General features: G+C 44.5%; 1 protein-coding gene across 1 annotated transcript in view; it reads right to left on the bottom strand.

Annotated features, from left to right (window-relative positions):
* The window catches only part of SVOP (SV2 related protein), a 98962-nt gene extending 84847 nt beyond the window's left edge, over positions 1 to 14115 (bottom strand). The window contains exon 1 of the mRNA XM_032168769.2: positions 13827 to 14115. Within this exon, the coding sequence (XP_032024660.1) occupies positions 13827 to 13861 (35 nt within the window). The 5' untranslated portion in view covers positions 13862 to 14115. The remainder of the gene's footprint in view (positions 1 to 13826) is intronic.
* Between the last annotated feature and the right edge of the window lie 7837 nt (positions 14116 to 21952).

Here is a 21952-nt window from a genome sequence, read left to right as displayed (position 1 = left end):
TTCATCCCTTTCTCCCCAACTCTTCCAAATAGTACGAGAAGATATCTTCATAGGGAGGCTCCTCTGCCAGTGGAAGGCAGGGTTGCAACAAGGGATCATCTTGTTTGGGGAACTCTATCAAAAACACTGATAACCGGTATCCCTCAGCTTTGTCCCAGATACCCTGGTGATGTGGCGTCTTTGGAATCTGAAACTTGTCAACAAATGGAGTTAGATGCTGTGCACTTGGAGCAGCAGAGACTGCCAAGGTCACTAACATATGGACTTGCTTTGTCTCCTTCAAGACAAGACCTGGGGCACTCCCTGAGCTGTAGGAGTTGAGAAGAGTCTTCCCAGGAGATGAACCTCTGTCTTCAAATATTTGAGGCTCTGACCTGTGAAAGAAGGTGCCTCTCAACCTGGATCCTAAGAACAGAGCTTGAACTTCTGGGTATAAGAAAGAAGGAATCAGATCTCAACTCAATATAAAGAGGAGCCTTATCAGGCACAGAAGTCGAGAGATGAAAACGGCTGCTTTAGGAGGCAGTGGGCTCCCTCTCATGAGAGGCATTGCAGCAGAGGCAGGTGTCCATGTGATTGGCTCAGGAGTAATGATATTTAATATTTATGCATCACTTCAGCATGCCAGGTCCAAGCCTGAGTGTTATAAACTATCTTATGTAATGCACTCAACAATCCTAACAGGGAAATATTATTAATAACTCTAGTTTCAGCCAGGCACAGTGGCTCACACCTATAATCCCAACACTTGGGAGGCTGAGGTGGGAGGATCACTTGAGCCCAAGAGTTTGAGACCAACCTGGGCAACATGGCAAGACCATGTCTCTACAAAACATTTAAAAATTAGCTGACTGTGGTGATATGCACCTGTGGTCTCAGGTACTGGGGAGGATGAGGTGGAAGGATCACTTGAACCCAGGAGGTCAAGACTGCAGTGAGCTATGATTGCACCACTGCACGCCAGCCAGGGTGACAGAGTGAGACTCTGTCTCAAAAAAAAAAAAATCTCCAGTTTATAGACAAGTAAACTGAGGCTAGGAGAGGTTACACCAATGGTTCCCAGGTCTCCTAGATAATATGCAGTGTACTAGGACCCTGGCTCAAGTAGCTCCAAAACCCATGATCTTAACCAGTCAGCCAAAGCTTCTGTACCTGAAGCCAAGAATATCCCTGTGGAACTGATTAAAATGCTGATTCCTGGGCCATACTCTAGACCTAATAATGCTTTTGCATCTCTACAGAGTGGGGCCGAAGAACCTGAATTTTAATAAGATGTTGATGGCAGCCACAGAAGTCTGAAAGTCACCATCTGATGCCTGCTTGCTCTGAACTGGGGAGACGGGGTGTGAGGGGTTGGATGTGATGACCTTCCATTTCTGAATGTGTTGGAAGTCTATAATTAATGGAAATTTTAGTTCTCTGTGGATTTTATTTATTTGCATTTTTCTGCCATCCTCGTCAACCTGAATAGCAATGAGCTTGTTCCTAGGATAGCAGACCACTAGTTTATATCCTGGACAAAAGGTAATGATAAAAAATAAATCATAGTTAGCATTCATGAAGCCTTTATCAGGGGCTGGTAGCTCCGCTAAGCACATTATGAGCATCATCTCAAGGAACCCTCATGCCCTAGGAGGTGGGTGCCATTGCTGTCTCCACTTTACAGAGGATAAGACTGAGGCCTAAAGAAAAACAAGGAACTTGCCCAAGATCACCTACCAAGTTAGCCAGAAAGTCAGGATCCAAAACCAAATCGCCTGAGTTGAGCGCGCACACACTTATTCATTCTCTGACATGGCCTCAGTAGAGGGAGTGGGTTACTCTTCTGATTGGAGAACAAAAAAGCCTGTGCTGCAACTTTCAGAGTCGGTCATTTGTCTTTGTAACTTTTTTTCTTCTTTTCTTTCTTTCTTTTTTTTTTTTTGAGATGGAGTCTCGCTCTGTCACCCAGGCTGGAGTGCAGTGGCATGATATCCGCTCACTGCAGCGTCTGCTTCCCGGGTTCAAGAGATTCTCATGCTTCAGCCTCCCAAGTAGCTGGGATTACAGGCGCGAGCCACAACACCTCGCTAATTTTTATATTTTTAGTAGAGACAGGGTTTTGCCATCTTGGCCAGGCTGGTCTCGAACTCCTGACCTCAGGTAATCAGCCTGCCTTGGCCTCCCAAAGAGCTGGGATTACAGGCATGAGCCACCACATCCGGCCTTGTCTTTGTAACTTATTTATTCACTCATTCATTTAACAACCATACAGAGGGGACCCTCTCTGTGTCAGATTTGAGTTCCTGCCCCCATGGAACTTACAGCCTTTTACCAAAGGTACACTGAGCATTGCAGAAGATGCACAAGTTGTTAAGAGAACATGTACAGGGTGCCAGCATGACTCAAGTCAGAGGAGTGAGGCTTAAAGAGAGATCTGAATATGCTGTAGAAATGAGTGACTGTCTGCTGGATTCAAGCGATTCTCCTGCCTCAGCTCCCGAGTAGCTGGGATTACGGGTGCCAGCCACCACACCCAGCTAATTTTTGTATTTTTTTAGTAGAGATGAGGTTTCACCATGTTGGCCAGGCTGGTTTCAAACTCCTGACCTCAAGTGATCCACCTGCCTCGGCCTCCCAAAGTGCTGGGCTTACAGGTGTGAGCCATGGCGCCTGGTCCTAGAGCAGTGGTTTTCAATCAGGGCAATTTAGTCTCCCAGGGGCATTGGCAATGTCTAGAGACAGCTTTGATGGTCACAACTGGTGGGAGTGAGAGTGACATCTGGCGGGTAGAAGAGGCCAGAAATGCTGCTAAACATCCTACAATGCATAGGACAGCCCCCCCCACTACAAAGTATTGTCTGGTCTAAAATATGAATAGTGTTGAGGCTGAGAAACCCTGGGTTAAAGAGTGAATGAGATACTATTAATAATTACACCAGGCTGGGCAGAGTAGCTCACACCTTTAAGCCTAGCACGTTGGAAAGCTGAGGCGGGAGGATTGCTTGAGCCCAGGAGTTCGAAGGCTGCAGTGAGCCATGATCATGCCACTGCACTCCAGCCTGGGCAACAGAGCGAGACCCTCTCTCTCAAAAAAAAAAAAAAATTAATTAAACAAATAAGTTAATAAATACACCAGAATAACTGCCATGATCCAGGCTGGTGCCAGGCATATTCATCCAGAGAGCTGAGAATCAGTCTTATAGAGCTGAAAATGCCCTCAAAGGTGACCCGGGCACCCCCTTGTGTCTCAAGGAAGTTAAATAAATTGCCCAAGATCACATAATCATTCACATGCAAATCTGCATAATTCTTTTAGACAGCCCAGAGAAGACCTTAGCTGGGGCTGTAAAGCCACTGTCTAGGCCAGTGAGCCCTGGAATAATCCTCTCTAAGACCCAAGGCCACCCAAACAATGGCCTCTTTTCAAGGAGACTTTCTTTCTTTGGCCTCCAGACTATTGTGGTTTTTGTTTTGTTTTGTTTTTCAGACTGGGTCTCACTTTGTCGCCCAGGCTGGAGTGCAGTGGTGCAATCATAGCTCACTGCAATCTCAACCTTCCAGGCTCAAGTGATCCTTCTGCCTCAGCCTCCCAAGTAGCTGTGACCACAGGCACCACACCCAGATAATTTTTTTTTTAGAGAGGGGGTCCTTCTATGTTGCCCAGGCTGATCTCAAACTCCTGAGCTCAAGCGATTCTCCTGCCTTGGCCCCCCAAAGTGCTGGGATTATAGACAAGAGCCATTGCACCCGGCCCAGACTGTTCCCCTTAAGTCACTGAAACACTCATTCCTCAGAGGTGAAGCTGGCTGGCATAAAATGTAAACATTTTTGAAGTGAAGGGGTGTGAACAGCTTTGAGTGTAAGGTTTTCTGTTTTGTTTTTTGAGGCAGGGTCTCGCTCTGTCATCCAGGCTGGAGTGCAGTGGCGTGATCTCAGCTCACTTCAATCTCTACTTCCTAGGTTCAAGCGATTCTTATGCCTCAGCCTCCCGAGTAGCTGGGATTACAGGCACACGCCACCACACCTGGCTAATTTTTGTATTTTTAGTAAAGACAGGGTTTCATCATGTTGGCCAGGCTGGTCTCGAACTCCTGACCTCAAGCGATCCTCCCACCTTGGCCCCCACCAAAGTGCTGAGATTATAGACGAGGGCCACTGCACTATCTTATATAATGCACTCAACAATCAGACTATCCCCCTTAAGTCATTGAAACACACATAATCTTTAAGTGAAGCTGGCTGGCATAAAATGTAAACACTTTTGAAATGAAGGGGTGTGAGCAGCTCTGAGTGTGAGGTTTTAAAGGCTGTGGTGGGTTCCCTTGGGGGATGCCCAGGCTATTACAATAACTCCCTACTTTTTGCCTGAAGTGAGTGACAATGATGCCCTATCTCTCCTCCTTGTCCAGGGATCCTCCCCCTCCTTTGGCCCCACTAGGTCTCAGGGGGATGGGAGCCAGCAGGAAGTCTCATGTGTGCCTTTGCCACCTCCTCTGGTCCTGTGTCTCTATGCAGAGATCTTCTCAGTTAGAGGAACCAGGACCTGCTTCTAGCTTCTCCCCTAGAACTCAAACACAAATCCTTGCCTGGGTTAACATGGGCTCAAAGAGTTTACCTGGGACAATTTCAACAGCAATAGTCATATAATCATCGCAGCATTATTCACAATCACCAACCTATGGAATCTACCTAGGTGTCCATCAAGAGATGAATGGATCAAGGAAATGTGGTATAAACACGATGGAATACTATTCAGCATTAAGAGAGAAGGAAATCCACTCATTTGCAACAACATGAACGAACCTGGAGGACATTGTGTTAAGTGAAATAAGCCAGGCACAGAAAGACAAATACTGCATGATCTCACTTACATGTGGAATCTGAAAAAGTCAAACTCATAGAAGCAGAGAGTAGAATGGTGATTACTAGGAGCTTGGTAGGGGCTTGGAGGAATTAGGGAGTTGCTGCAGGTAAAAAAAAATTCAGTTAGGCTGGGCGCATTGGCTCACACCTCTAATCCCAGCACTTTGGGAGGCTGAAGCAGGCAGATCACCTGAGGTCAGGAGTTCAAGACCAGCCTGGCTGACATGGCAAAACCCCGTCTCTACTAAAAATACAAAAATTAGCCAAGCGCAGTGGTGGGTGCCTATAATCCCAGCTACTCAGGAGGCTGAAGCAGGAGAATCGCTTGAGCCTGGGAGGCGGAGGTTGCAGTGAGCCAAGATCACACCACTGCACTCCAGCCTGAGCAACAGAGCAAGACTGTCTCAGAAAAAAAAAAAAAAAAAATCAGTTAGACAGGAGAAATAGGTTCAAGAGATCTATCGTACAACATGGAGACTATAGTTAATAACAATTTAGAGTATTGTATACTTGAAAATTGCTAAGAAAGGAGATTTTAAGTGTACTCACCACAAAAAAGGATGTGAGATGACGAATATGTTAATTAGCTTGATATAGCTATTTCACAATTACACATATTTCAGAACAACATGTTCTACACCATACATACATAATTTTTATTTGCCAATTTAACATTTTTTTAAATATTAAAATAATAAAAAAATTTTTTCATGTAATCAGTAGTCAAACTGCTGTTTTCCCAACCTCCCTATTTAGTCAAAGAAAATGAGGAAGTACGGCCCGATATGGTGGTTCAAGCCTGTAATCCCAGCACTTTGGGAGGCCAAAGCAGGTGGATTGTTTGAGTCCAGGAGTTTGAGACCAGCCTGGACAACACAGCGAAACCCTGCCTCTACCAAAAATACAAAAAAATGAGCTAGGCATGGTGTCATGTGCCTGTAGTCCCAGCTACTCGGGAGGTTGAGGTGAAAGAATCAGCTGAGCCCAGGGGGTTGAGGCTGCAGTGAGTCATGATTGTGCCACTGCACTCGAGCCTGGGCAACTGGAGTGAGAGTCTGTCTTGAAAAAGGAATATGGGGAAGCAGAAAATAGACATGAAGAAACAAAGCTATGTCTGGTCTTTCCAGGTAGACTGGGCTATACAGCTGCTAAAACTTAATAGTGGTCCCACTGTCAGGGAAAATAACACAGCCGACGGACAGATTTTTCTGGTTTTTCATTCATGTAGCTTTCCTAATCATTTGGCCTGTCTATATTGGTCTACACTGGAATCCAGTAGTAGGTGAAACTGACAGCAATATCCCACACACTTGGGATACATCAGATCCCACCCTTGTGAAACTCTCACGAGGGAAGACAAACACTAAACAATAAATAAGCAAATTATAGAGTTTATTAGCAGATGATACGTGCTATGAAAAAAAGAAAAAGGAGAACATGGTATTGGAGGATAGAGGAAGAAGGCTGCAGCTTTTTTTCAACTGTGATTAAATACACATAGCATCAAACTTACCGTCTTAACCTTTTTTTTTTTTTTCTGAGACAGAGTCTCACTCTGTCACCCAGGCTGGAGTGCAGTAGCACGATCTTTGATTACTGCAACCTCCACCTCCCAGGTTCAAGTGATTCTCATGCCTCAGCCTCCTGAGTAGCTGAGATTATAGGTTCATGCCACCACACCTGGCTAATTTTTGCATTTTTAGTAGAGACAGTTTTCACCATGTTGGCCAGGCTGATCTCGAACTTCTGGCCTCAAGTGATCTGCCTGCCTTAGCCTCCCAAAGTGCTGAGATTACAGGCGTGAGCCACTGCACCCGGCCCAATCTTAACCATTTTTGAGTATACAGTTCTCTGGCATTAAGCACGTTCACATTGTTGTACAATCATCACCACCATCCATCTGCCGAACTCTTTTCATTTTGCAAAATTTAAATTTAAATTCAGTACCATTAAACACCAACTCCCCATTCTCTCTCCCTCCACCACCGAGCTCCTGGAACCACCATTTTACTTTCTGTCTCTATGGATTTGACTGCTCTAGGCACCTCATGTAAGTGGGATCATGCTGTATTTGTCTTTTTGTGACTGCTTTATTTGCACAATGTCTGCAAGCTTCATCTGCATTGTAGGACTGCCCAAATTTCCTTCCTTTTTTTTTTTTTTTTTTTTTTGAGATGGAGTCCCACTCTGTTGCCCAGGCTAGAGTGCCATGGTGCAATCTTGGCTCATTGCAACCTCCATCTCCTAGGTTCAAGCGATTCTCGTGCCTCAGCCTCCCAAGCAGCTGGGATTACAGGTGCTTGCCACCACACCTGGCTAATGTTTGTATTTTTAGTGGAGATGGGGGTTTCACCATGTTGGCCAGGCTGGTCTTGAACTCCTGAACTCAAGTGATCCACCTGCCTCGGCCTTCCAAAGTGCTGGGATTACAGGCATGAGCCACTGCACCCAGCCAAAATGTCCTTCCTTTTTTAAGGCTGAATAATATTCCAAATGTGGATAGACCACATTTTGTTTCTTGAAAATTGCTAAGAGAGGAGATTTTAGCAATATTGCACAATGGAATATTATTCATCCATTCATCAGTCCATGGGCATGGGTTTTCATGTTTGGCTATAGTGAATAATGCTGCTGTGAACATAGAAGTACAAATATCTCTTCAACACCCTGCTTCCCATTATTTTGCATCTATAACCAGAAGTGGAATTACTGGGTCACATCGCATTATTTTTATTTTTACATTTGAGGAACTGCCATACTGTTTTCCAGAGTGGCTACACTATTTTATATTTCACCAACAGTGTGTGAAAGTTCCAATTTCTCTACATCCTCACCAACATTTGTTATTTTCTGATTTTTTTGGTCTTTCTTTCTTTTTTGTGACAGGGTCTCATTCGATCACCCAAGCTGGAGTGTAGTGGCACATTCATAACTCAACGCAGCCTCAAAACCCTGGGCTCAAGCAATCTTCCCTCCTCAGCCTCCTAAGTAGCTGGGACTACAGGCACGTACCACCATGGCTGGCTAGTTTTTCAAAATTTTTGGTAGAGATGGGGTCTTGCTTTGTTGCCCAGGCTGGTCTCACAGCTCATGGCTTCTAGCAGTCCTCCCGCATTGGTCTCCCAAAGTGCTGAGATTACGGGCTTGAACCACCGCACCCAGCTCAGGTATTTTTTATTTTGATAGTAGCCATCCTAATGGGTATATGAGAGGGCTGCAAATTTAAAGAGAGTTATTAGGGTAAGCTTTGGTGAGAAGGTGGCATTTGAGACTTTATGAGAGTGAAGCAAGTACCTTGGAGAAGAGCTTTCTAGGGGGTGGATCCTGAGGCAGGAGCCCAGCTGGGATGGCTGAGGAACAGCAGGGAGGCAGCAGCATGAATGGGTAGGATAGTGAAAGAGACGAGGTGAGATGGGAACCATGGGAGAGTTTTGAGCCGAGGAAGGACATGATCTGACTTTTAAAGAATCCCTCTGGCCGCTGGGTTGAGAATGGGCTATAGGGAGGCAAGGGCAGGAGCGGGAAAACCAGCAAAGACATCATTGAAATCAATCCCAGTGAGAGAGGATGGAGACTTGAACCAGGGGATTGCAGCAGAAGGGGTGGGAGCCTGGGTGTAAGTTGAAGGCAGGACCAAAGGATTTCCTGATGGACTGAAAGTGAAATGAGGCCAGGCGTGGTGGCTCATGCCTATAATCCCAGCACTTTGCAGGGCCAAGGCAGAAGGGTCACTTGGAGCCAGGTGACCAGCCTGGCCAACATGGCAAAACCCCATCTCTACAAAAAAAATTAGCTGGGCATGGTGGTGCGTGCCTGTAATCCCAGCTACAGGGGTGGCTATGATAATCGCTTGAACCTGGGAGGCAGAGGTTGCAGTGAGCTGAGATCACACCACTGCACTCCAGCCTGGGCAACAGAGTGAGACTCTGTCTCAACAAAACAAAACAAAACAAAAAAGTGAAATGGGAGTAAGAGAGGAATCTAACTTGACTCCAAAGTTTCTGGCCAAATGGGACAAATGGAGTTGTCATCAACTGAGATGGGGGAGGCTGAAAGAGGAGCAGGTGGAGGACAGACGAAGAGCTCAAGTTCAGACATATGCTCTCACACCACACCAGACATCTTCTTAATGTTTTGCACAGGAGACTGTGGCTTCCAGGCACTCCTACTACCTAATAAGTTGGAAGATCAGGGAAACGAATGCCGAGTGGAGGAAAACAAATAACACCAGCACCACGAATCGAGCTCATACTCAAAGCCAGGCACTGTGCTGAGAGCTTCCCAGTGATTATCTCCCTGATCCTTACAACAGCCCTGCAGGTGTTATCACTGTTCTGACTTCACAGAAAGGCACTCAGCCTTGAGGAGAAGAAGGCTTTAGCCCGAGGCGACCCAGATAGGGCCAGAGCCAGAGTTTGAACCCAGGTCTGCCTGAGTCAGTTTCCACATTTTTACCTCTGCTATTGATTAAGACTGGCAGAAGTCAGGGGCAGATTTATTACAATGGTGGACCCAAAGTCAACCTTGAAAGACAGAGTTTGTAAGAAAGGAGACAGTAGATTCAGCAAATGCAGGATGATGTCCCAACTCCTTTTCATACACCACAATACCCTGGATGACCTGCTCCCTGTTGTCCTCAGCAGTTTCCCCTCAAGCCACTTGTTCATTAATGATCTATTGGCTGATTTAGAGACACACCAAGCTTTTTTCCCAATTCAGGGCTTTTACCCATACAGTTTCTTCTTCCTGGAATGTTCTTAATCCTCTCTCTTTTTCCTGAAATCACATCTCCAGAGGATCAGGTCAAATGTCACTTCCTTAGGGAAGTCTTCCCTGATACCCGCCTCCCATCTAAAACTAGTCTCCTTACCCGTACCCTGCATTAGTTCTTTTTTTTTTTTTTTTTTTTTGAGACAGGATCTCAGTCTGTCACTCAGGCTGGAGTGCAGTGTCACGATCATGGCTCATTGCAGCCTTGACCTCCCAGGCTCAAGCAATCCTCCTGTCTCAGCCTCCCTAGTAGTTGGGGCCACAGGCATGGGCCACCAGACCTAGCTAATTAAGAAAAAATTTTTTTTAGTGGAAACGGATCTCAATATATTCCCCAGGCTTGCAGTAGTTCTTGATAGCACTTAAGACAATTCTCATAATTATTTGCAATGATGTGTTCAGTGTCCTTCCTCCTACCAAACCAGTGCTGTCCAATAGAACTTTCTGCAATTATGGAAATGTCCTAGACCAGGGGTCCCCAATCCCTGGGCCAAGGACCCGTAACGGTCTCTGGCCTGTTAGGAACCGGGCTGCATGGTGAACCTTGGGTGAGCGAGCATTACCGCCCAAGCTCCGCCTCCTGTCAATCAGCAGCGGCATTAGGTTCTCATAGGAGCATGAACCCTATTGTGAACTGACACACAAGGGGTCTAAGTTGCAGGCTCCTTATGAGAATCTAATGCCTGAAGATCTGAGGTGGAACAGTTTTATCCTGAAACCCCAACCCTATCCCCCTACTTAACCACCCCATCCATGGAAAAATTGTCTTCCAAGAAACCAGTCCCTGGAGCCAAAAAAGTTGGGGACTGCTGGCCTACACGTATGCTGTCCAATATAGTAGCCACTAGCCACATGTAGCTATTGAGCATTTGAAATGTGGTTAGTATGACTGAGAGACAGATTTTAAAAAATTTTACATTATATATATATATACACACACATAATTTTTTGAGAGAGTCTCACTGTGTTGCCCAGGCTGGAGTGCAGTGGCACAGTCTCTGCTCACTGCAACCTCTGCCTCCCAGGTTCAAGCGATTCTCCTGCCTCAGCCTCCCAAGTAGCTGGGATGTGCCACCATGCCCGACTAATTTTGTTTGTATTTTTAGTAGAGACAGTGTTTCACCATGTTGGTCAGGCTTGTCTCGAACTCCTGACCTCAAATGATCCACCCACCTCGGTCTCCCAAAGTGCTGGGATTATAGGCGTGACCCACCGCACCCGGCCACATATTTTCTATAGTATATTATATATACATTTTATACTGTATATTATACTATATAAATTATTTCATGTACAAACTGCATACTTTAAATTCATTTAAGTTTAAATTTAAATAGCCACATGTAACTAGTGGCTAAATGTACTATTGGACATTGCAGCTCTAGATTGTGAGTTGCTTAAGCGCAAGAACCATTCTACCTTACTCAGCTGTAGAATCCTTTATACCTAGGATGGTATCTAAGTAAATCAGTGAATGAATGAATGAATGAATGAATGAATGAATGAATGAATGAATCGATCAATCAGTGTCTGCAAACTTGCTTTCAAGAAAGTCATCCTAGAAAGAACAGACCTAGAAAAGTCTGATTTGCACAAGGTCACACAAAAAGGCAGAAGTGGATGCAAACTCTCAGCCTCCCAAATCTCCTCTATGTGGTGCTGTCCCAGAGTGGACAGCATGTGAAAAACAATGGTCTTTTGTGGTCTCAAATGAACCACCCCAGAGCTGTGTGAAGGTTCCTTCAAGTTCGAGGAAGGACTGTTTCTTAGACACCCTCACTCCCTTTCCCCATTCCCCAACCATGTAAACTACTTAGTGGCTTATAATCTGCTAACACTTGACCTCCCACGGGACTGAGTCTATTCCAAAGTCCACTCTTGCCAACCCTCTGCAAGGCACTCTGAATTTTTTTTAGCCATATTGCTCTCAGGAAATCTGCTGCCTGCAATCTGTGCATAATATACGAAGGGTGTGGTTTAAAAAACATCTAAATCGTGATTTGTAACCCACTCAGATTCATGTGGCCGTTTCATTTAGCTTACTCTTTTTTTAGAAATTGAGGTCAACACATTTCAGGGCTAATTTTGACTTCGTTCAAATGTCATTTGGGGTTTGCAGATTAAGATTTTGAGGGAGTCCAGTATAGCAAACCCACATATTTTGTTTATATAAATGATTTTTCAGATGTAATAATAATAATAGCTAATAAGCATTGAGCGCTTTGTGTCTGCCCAGCATTTGGCATGTATTATCTCATTCGATCTTCACAATAACCTTGTGAATTAAGTACTGTTATGATCCTCATTGTGTAGCTAAGGAAACTGAGTCTCAGAAAGGTTAAGTCACTTGCTTAAAGTCACGCAGCCAGGAAGTGGCATCGTAAGGATTTGAACCCAAGTATGTCTGATTCAAGAGATAATGTACTTAACCAGTACACAATTTGGCCTAATAGATAATATACGTATTTATGCCTATTAAGCACCAGAAAGAATAATCAAGAAACTTAACTCTGGGGAATAGGACTGGGGTTTGAAAAGAAAGGAGACTTACTCTTTATTCTTGTGCTTCTCTTTGAACTTTATTTACCTTTATTTATTGGTACATTGTATTATATTCCTATAAAAACCTACATTTTTACATTTAAATAAGTAAAAACTTCCTATTTTTGCTTTTTTTAATTAAAGAAGGAATTGTCATGATAATGTCAGGTCTATATATTAGTAGATTAAATATACATGACCCTTTTGCAAAGTTCATATACACATGAATCTTTGAAAAGTTCACATGCTCCGACATCATTGAAAAATTTATCCCAGGAAAACCACAGGTCCAATATGTAGCCTTATTCTGAGTACCAAAGTTCACATTTCTGATATTAAATTATTTTTTATTGGGGTAATAGTTTTATTTTTGAACATGATATTTACTCTCCATAAAAGTTGTATGTTTTCCTTGGGAAATTTATAATCAGACCTTTACATTTTTATGTACTCTTATATCTACCTCTGGATATTATAAGCGAACATCTTCTAGCATTTGTGAAATAATGCTGTATTACATAATCAGATATGCTATTTGTGGATCAATTAGTAAAAGCTTTAAAGCAAATTTTAAATTAATTAAAAATTTTAGTGAAAATTAATTTTACTCTGATTGAAAAGTAAACATTACAATCCCCTTCAGTACTCAGAGCCTCAGAGAAGTGTATCAGTCACACTAAAAGTCACCTGGGAGAATTCCTCAGTAGATTATAGAAAAAAATAATCCACCATTTTTAAAATCAAGAAAATACACACATACTAACTATAATTTATCCTTTCTAACAATCTCAAAGGGAATCTACTCTTACCACTCAAATGGCTAGTGTTTCTAAAAATTAAAACAACCCCTGCCCCATCAATGTTCTTTTTAATGCCCCCTCTCATACTCTTGGAATTTACTTAACAAATCACTATCTGCTTGTGGTAGGAAAAATCTGTAAGCCCCACAACAAGGCCCCTGTCCTTTCGGTTGCATGGTATTTCCCCCAGATGCTCAGAGCAAATTTGGTTTTTCTTAAAAATCGCCATCCTCAAAGCAGTATATTCCTGGTGTTCCGACGGTGAGTCTCACTCTAGCTAGCTGCTACAAAAACCTTTCATTCAGAAGAAGGCAAGAGGTTTCACCGACCGTGCACAGCCCTCTCATTCACACACTTCATAAACAACAGGACTTTGCCCAACCCTCTCCTCTAGGAAGGCATCCCAGTTTTTTTATCAACCAGTTTGCAACATCAGTATCATTCCCTTCCAAAAGACCTTGCAGAAAAATTATGGATTTCACAGCATAGGATTAGGGCTGGAAAGGACCGATGTCATTGCATAGACTCACCAATTCTGTCCACATTTCAAAACAGCAGCTAATGCTTTCTTAAAGCTCACATCTCAAAATCCTTTTAGGATCGAGAGCAATTAAAAGGGGAATCATAACCCCCCTGGTTCCCCCATAAGGTCCTGACAGACCTGATAAATGGAACTGAGTCAGAGATACAGAGGCTGGGCTGCTGGGGAAAGAAAATGGCTTGTCTCCTCCAGGCCCTAATTCCTTCCTCTGAAACAGTTGCCTTTAAATTCAAGAAACCATGCGGAGATGCACCCCCCCACCCCCCTTGCAGGTTTTCGTTTTTTAAAAGAAAGCCTGTCTGCCTCTTGCTCGCCCCCATGATACTCACGGCAGCTGCCTTAGCTGGAATAAGTCCTCCTCCATGTCCGTGCTGCGCCAGGACGAGCCCTTCTCATGGCCCTTACATGGTAGTGGTGGATGACGAGCCCTCCGATTTTCAGCACCGGGATGCTGGACAGCACCCGCGCCGCTTCCTCCCTCGAGCAGCAGCTGTTTGGGGAGGGAGCCGCTGGGGACCAGCCCACGAGACAAAGCCTCCGCCGCCAGGAGACCGCGGCGAGAGTGGGCGGAGAAGAGGAGGCGGAGGGCAAAGCGAGCTGCTCTGGGAGAGGGGGCAGGGAGAGCCCTTCTGCTCGGAGGAGTTCACAAGCTCTCTGGCTGATGGTGTATCACTGGGATGCCTACAGGGCACACCAGTCTGTGAAATGGTTGTCCGGGTACCAGTGAGCACCCTTTGGTTGACGATGCCTGTCTAAATGTTTATTTGCATGGATTCATTAATGTTATCCGTATAATACTCTTGAAACTCAGGCTGCTATAACAAATGCAGGCATGCATTTAAGTACTGTTTACTGAGCACCTATGTGCCAGGCACTGTAATAGGCACTGGGGATATGACAGAACAAATTCGACCTGTCATTGTCATCGTGGAGCTAAGGGTCTAGTGAAATGAATCCAGAAAAGAAAAATGTAAGTTAGGTATGAGAAGGCCAAAGATCACTCATTCTTTCAACAAGCGTTATTGGGTGAATTCTACAGCCCTGACCCTGGGGAATAAAAACATGAATAAAATAAAGTCTCTGCCTCCAAGATCCTAGCTAGTTTAATGGTTCCCCTAGCCCACCTCTCACTAGAATTTCTGACCCCTTTAGAACTTAAGCTCCATGAGGTTTCACTGATGTGTCCCAAGTACTAGAACAGTGTCTGGCACATAGAAGGTACTCCATAAATATTTGTTGAATAAATGGTTCTCAATTCAGGCTGCATATAAGAATTGCCCGGCTCCATTGCAAACCAATTGAACTCAACTCTCGTGAGGTGGAGGCCAAGCCTGGGTGTTTTTTATTTTTTTAATATTTATTTATTTATTTTTGAGACAAGTTCTTGTTCTGTTGCCCAGGCTGGAGTTGCCGTGGCGTGATCATGGCTCATTACAGCCCTGACCGCCTGGGCTAAAGCAATCCTCCCACCTCAACCTTCCTAGTAGCTGGGATCACAGGCTCACACCAGCATACCCAGCTAATTTATTTATTGTAGAGATGGGGTCTTGCTTTGTTGCCCAGGCTGATCTAGAACTCTTGGGCTCAAGCAATCCTCCCATCTCAGCCTCCCAAAGTGCTGGGATTATAGATGTGAGCCATTGCGCCTGGCCTCAGGGTATTTTTTAAAAGCTCCCCAGCACCATGAAGTGAAAACCCCTGATCAAGTGTGAACAAATGAAAATAAAAGCTGAAAAATTATACAACAGAAAACTACTAAGATGATCCATGACGGCAGCTGGCAAGAGCAATGAGAATGATGATTGAATGGACACTTACAAGGAACTAAAGGAAGAAGGAAACATTTCTTTTCTTTTTTTTCCTTAATTGTTGACAAAGGGTGGGGGAAGTTGGAAGAGGGAACAAGAAAACCAATCTGAGAACTGAAAACAATCTCACATCAAATCCATAAAAGGACTTGAAAACCCAAAATTGAATGTGTGCTGGGCACCCGGATATGTAATTCGCCATGGTCCCCTTGATCTTTGCAACAATCCTATGAGCAGGTGTGATTTTTATCCTTATTTTGTAAGATGAGGAAACAAGGCTCAGAGAAGGGTTGATTTGCTTGCACAAGGACATGCGGACAGGAAAGAGTTGATCTGGACTTAAAACCCCGGCAGTCTGTCTCCACAACCTGCGCCCTTAAGTGCTAGGCTTTCTCTGAGTGTCTCAAAAGAAACCATCCATTGCAGGTATAGTAGGAGAAATTGGAATTATCGAAACATTGGATAACTTTAAACAAATCTAATGTTGGGAAAACCAATTATACAGTGGTACTCAAGCTCCAATGTATTATTTATCTAGTAAATATTAATGGAGCAACAACTATGTGTCTGTCACAATGATGGTTTGAACTTATTCATGGCTCCTTCTCACCTCATACTGGAGTCAATCACAATTTGTCCCACCCACACTAATTTCTAAAGGAATCTCTCCCCCATCCCTGCTGTGCACTACATTTGGTATCACATGATTCCTGGCCACAGCTGATTGGCTAAGAGGGTGGACACTTATCTAAAGACATCCAATCCAAACACTTGTCAGTATCCCCATTGTTGCATAGCTGGGAGAGGCAGCTGGACAATCTGGTACCTTTTCAATGATGGATTCAAATGTCTCTGAAGGTTTTTGCTTTAATTACCCCTTTTCCCTCAATCCTGGTGTCAGGTGGGGCTCTCTAGGGCTCTATGAATATTCATTACGCTCCTTCTAAATAGCCCCCTTAGGGGTCGGGCGCCATGGCTCACGCATGTAATCCCAGCACTCTGGGAGGCCGAGGCGGATAGATCACTTGAGGTCAGGAGTTCCAGACCAGCCTGGCCAACATGGCAAAACCTCGTCTCCACTTAAAAATAAAAAAACTTAGCCAGGTGTGGTGGCACAGACCTGTAGTCCCAGCTGCTCAAGAGGCTGAGGCAGGAAAATCGCTTGAAGCCAGGAAGCAGAGGTTGCAATGAGCTGAGATCGCTCCACTGCACTCCAGCCTGGGTGACAGAGCGAGACTCTGTCTCAAAAAATAAATAAATAAATACCCACCTTATCATCCCATTTCAGCTTCTACTCATGTGCCTTAATCAGGATTTTTTTTTTTTTTTTTTTTTTTTTTTTTTTTTTTTTTTGAGACAGAGTCTCTCTCTGTTACCCAGGCTGGAGTGCAATGGCACAATCTCGGCTCACTGCTACCTCCACCTCCCGGATTCAAGCAATTCTCTGCCTCAGCCTCCCAAGTAGCTGGGATTACAGGTGCCCGCCACCATGCCTGGCTAATTTTTTTGTATTTTTAGTAGAGACGGGGTTTCACCATCTTGGCTAGGCTGGTCTTGAACTCCTGACCCTGTGATCCACCCGCCTTGGCCTCCCAAAGTGCTGGGATTACAGGTGTGATCACCACCGCACCTGGCAATCAGTATTTTTTGATGTTCAACAGAGACCAAGTCAAGTTCCCTCGAAGGAAAAGGGGAGTTTGCAGCCTGGAACTGGAGGGTGGTTAGAGCAGGCTCAGTCCTGGGGACTCTCTTCCCAGCTCCACCTCTTCCTGGGTGGGTGACCTTGAGCAGGTTGTCTAACTTTCTGTGCTTGCATTTCCTCATCAGAAATACGGGGATCAATAACCGTAACTACTTCATAGGGTGGTGGTCAGAATCAAAGATAAAATGGAGGTGAAGGACCACACGCTTGGATAGCACATAATAAGTATTAGCTGTTGCAATGGTTAAATTAATTTATTTTAATTTTATTTTTTGAGACAAGATCTGGCTCTATCATCCAGGCTGGAGTGTGGTGGTGTGATCTCAGCTCATTGCCACCTCCACCTTTCAGGCTCAAGCCATCCTCCCAACTCAGCCTCCCGAATAGCTGGGATTACAGGTGTGCACCACAATGCCAGGCTAATTTTTGTATTTTTTATAGAGAGGGGGTATCATCATGTTGCCCAGGCTGGCCTCAAACTCATGAGCTTGAGCAGTCCACCTGCCTCAGCCTCCCAAAGTGCTGGGATTGCAGGCTTCAGCCACCGTGCCTGGCCACAGTGATTAATTTTAAGTATCAACTTGGTGGGATTAAGGAATACCTAGAGAACTGGTAAAGCAGCATTATTTTTTTCCCGAGACGGAGTCTCGCTCTGTCGCCCAGGCTGGAGTGCAGTGGCGCGATCTCAGCTCACTGCAAGCTCTGCTTCCCAGGTTCACGCCGTTCTCCTGCCTCAGCCTCCCGAGTAGCTGGGACTACAGGCGCCCACCACCACCCTGGGCTAATTTTTTGTATTTTTAGTGGAGATGGGGTTTCACCATGTTAGCCAGGATGGTCTTGATCTCCTGATCTCATGATCCGCCCGCCTCGGCCCCCCAAAGTGCTGGGATTACAGGCATGAGCCACCACGCCAGCCTAAAGCAGCATTTTTTAGTGTGTCTGTAAGGGTGTTTCAAGAGGGCATTGCTGTGTGAGTCTGAGTGGACAAAGTTCAGGAAGATCTGCCCTCCATGTGTGAATGAGCACCATTAAATCAGCTACAGGCCCAGACAGAACAAAAACAGAGGAAAGGTGAGTTGATCTCTTTCTCCAGGAGCTGTTTCTTCTCCTGCCCTTGGACATCAGAACTGCAGGCTCTCTAGTCTTCAGAAACCAAGACTTACACATGTAGCCCCCTTGGGTTTTTGGGCCCTTGAATTTGGCCCAGCATCCCAGGGTCTCTAGCTTGCAAATGGTCTGTTATGGAAATTCTCAGCCTCCCTAATTATGTCAGCCAATTCCCCTGATAAATCCCCTCTCATGTATTATATGAGAGATACCTTATATTTATATCTATGTAATATATTATATGAAGATATTATTTATCTTATTGGTTTTGTCTATCTGTAGAGCTCTGACTAATACAGTGCTTATCATTATGTTGCTCTCTTCACCCCCCGCCCCCAAATCAATATCTTTTCTACTACCTTAAAATGTTAGCTGGCCTATGAAGGATAAGAAAAATAGATGGTATTGGGAAAAACTAAATCCTCCTCAAGTTTATGGAAATCAACAGAACATGTCCAAAATTGAGATAACAAAAACTAGCCATATGAGTATCTCATATAGAAATTTGCCTGTAGATACTAAAAGAAGCAGCTAAAAGACTGAGAGTGGGTGGAAGTGGAACTGCCACTTTTTTTTTTTTTTTTTTTTTTTGACAGGGTCTTGCTCTGTCGCCCAGGCTGGAGTGCAGTGGTGTGATCACAGCTCACTGCAGCCTGGACAGTAATCCTCCTGCTTCAGCCCAGCTCAAGCGATTCTCCCACCTCAGCCTCCCAAGCAGCCAGGACTACAAGTGTGCACCACCACACCTGGCTAATTTTTGAATTTTTTGTAGAGATGGAGTTTTGCTTCATTGCCCAGGCTGATTTCAAACTCCTGGGCTCAAGTGATCCTCCCACCTTGGCCAAAGGTGCTGACATTACAGGTGTGAGCCACTGACCCTGGCCTGAAGGTTTCTTTTAGTTGTAAACTTCTGGTACTATTTTATTTTTAAACCATGTGCATCTTACTACCATGATTCTTTTAAATAATTTTTTAATTAAAATAAATTTTTTGAAACAGGATCTGGCTCTGTTGCCCAGGCTGGAGTGCAATGATGCAATCTCAGCTAACTACTACCTCCACTTCCCAGGCTCAAACCATCCTCCCACCTCAGCTTCCTGAGTAGCTGGGACTGCAGGTGCATGCCATCACGGCGGCTAATTTTTGTATTTTTGGTAGACACAGTGCTTCACTATGTTGCCCAGGCTGGTCTCGAACTCCTGGGCGCAAGTGATCCACCCTCCTTGGCCTCCCAAAGTGCTGGGATACAGTCGTGAGCCACCAGACCTGGCCTAAAAATAATTTTTATTGTGGTAAATACAGATGTCTTAGCCAGCTCAGTTGCCATAACAAAATATGATAGTCTTGGTGGCTTACACAACAGAATTTTTTTTTTTTTGAGACAGGGTCTCTGTCACTCAGACTGGAATGCAGTGTCATGATCATGGCTCACTGCAGCCTCAACCTCCCAAGCTCAAGTGATCCTTCCACTTCGGCCTCCAGAGTAGCCTCCTGTAGTAGACCACAGGTGTGCACCACCATGCCCACCTAATTTTTGTATTTTTTCTGGGGAAGGAGTCTCACTATGTTGCCCAGGCTGGTCTCAAACTCCTGTGTTCAAGCCATCCACCCACCTCGGCCTCCCAAAGTGTTGAGATTACAGGTGTGAGCCACTGGACCCAGCCCAGAAATGCATTTCTAACAGTTCTGGAGGCTGACAAGTTCAAGATCAAAGTGCCAGTATAGTTAGGTTCTGGTGAGGGCTCTCTTCCCGGCTTGCAGATGGCCACCTTCTCTCTGTGTGCTCACATGCTCTTTCCTCAGCACATAAGTATAAAAAGAAAGCAAGCTCTCTGGCATATTTTCTTATAAGGGCACTATCTCATCATGTCAGCCCCACCTGCATGAACTTCTGTAACCCTGATTACTTCCCAAAGGCCCCATTTCCAAATACACATTATGGAGTTACAGCTTCAACATATACATTTGGGGTGGACACAAACATTCAGTCCTTAACTATGTATCATAAAGTTTGAAGTATACAATTTAGTGGCTTCGAGTATATTCATAATGTTATATAACCATCATGCTATTGACTTCCAGATCTTTTTTGATCATCCCAAAGAGAAACTCTACCCATTGAGCAATAACTCCCTATTCCTCCCTCCTCCCAGCCTCTGGTAACCTCTATTCTACTTTCTTTTTTATTTTTATTTTTTAGAGACAGGGTCTCACTCTGCTGTCCAGGCTGACGTGCAGTGGTGCAGTCATGGCTCACTGCAGCCTCAACCTTCTGGGCAATCCTCCAGCCTCAGCCTCCTGAGTAGCTGGAACTACAGGTGCATGCCACCATGCCCAGCTAAGTTTTATTTATTTATTTATTTTTCTGTAGAGACAGAGTCTTGCTATGTAACCCAGGCTGGTCTCAAACTCCTGGCTTCAAGCAATCCTCCTGCTTCAGCCTCCAAAGTGCTGGGATTACAGGTGCGTGCCACAGTGCCAGGCCTATTCTACTTCCTATTTCTATGAATTTGCCTACTCTAGTTACCTGATAAGAGTGGAATCATACAATATTTGTCCTTTTTATGTGGCTTATTTCACTTAACATAATGTTTTCAAGGTTCATCCGTGTTGTAGCATCTATCAGAACCTCATCTTTTATATGACTGAATAATATTTCTTTGTAAGTATATGGCACATTTTTAATCCATTCATCTGTTGATGGACACGTGGGCTGTTTCCACCTTTTTGGCTATTGTGAGGAATGCTGCTATAAACATTGGTCTACAGTGTATCCCTTTGAGTCCCTGTTTTCAATTCTTTTGAGTATATAAATAGGAGAAGAGTTGCTGAGTCATATGGTAACTATGTTTAAGTTTTTGAGGAACTGCCAAGCTGTTTTCTACAGCAGCTGTACCATTTTACATTCCCACCAGCAATGCACAAGGATTCCAATTTCTCCACATTCTCCTCAACACTTGTTGATAATAGCCATCCTAGTGGGTGTGAAGTGGTCTGATTTGCATTTCCCTAATAACTAACAATGTTGAGCATCTTTTCATGTGCTTATTGGCCACTGGCATATCTTCCTTGAGGAAATGTCTATGCAAGTCCCTCACTCATTTTTTAATTGAATTGTTCAGGGATTTTTGCTGTTGAGTTGCAGGAATATTCTATTAGGCCATTTTTGCATTGCTGTAAAAGAATACCTGACACTGGGTAATTTATAAAGAAGAGAGATTTAATTGGCTCACAGTCTGCAGGCTGTACAGGAAGCATGGTGCTGGCATCTGCTTCTGGTGAGGGCCTCAGGAAGCTTAGAGTCATGATAGAAGGTGAAGGGGAGCAAGAGAGAGAGAGGGGAGATGACACACCCTTTTTTTTTTTTTTTTTTGAGATGTAGTTTCCCTCTTGTCGCCCAGACTGGAGTGCAATGGTGTGATCTCAGCTCACTGCAACCTCCGCCTACCAGGTTCAGGCAATTATCCTGCCTCAGCCTCCTGAGTAGCTGAGATTACAGGCATGTGCCAACACCCCGGCTAATTTTTGTAATTTTAGTAGAGAGGGGTTTCACCATGTTGACCAGGCTGGTCTCAAACTCCTGACCTCTGGTGATCCACCCCGCTAAGCCTCCCAAATCATATCTTAGTGCACCTAAAGGGAGAGGAATGTACTTATTAGGGCCCGCTGTTTTACTGAGGCCCATTGTATGAGTGTGAAGTTTGGTGGTTACCCAAGAGACTTTCCCCCCTCCCTCTGTGCCCGAGCTATCTTATCTGTGTTTTACTGTCTGCTCTTTCTGGCTGCTTACTGTTAGAAAAGAAGTGATTTCCTTGAAATGCATGAGGTTAGAAAGGGA

This window comes from Hylobates moloch, unplaced genomic scaffold (genome assembly GCF_009828535.3).
Source record: "Hylobates moloch isolate HMO894 unplaced genomic scaffold, HMol_V3 SCAFFOLD_12, whole genome shotgun sequence".
NCBI lineage: Eukaryota > Metazoa > Chordata > Mammalia > Primates > Hylobatidae > Hylobates > Hylobates moloch.
The sequence above is the reverse complement of the archived record's forward strand: the minus strand, read 5'-3'. Positions and strand labels throughout refer to the sequence as shown.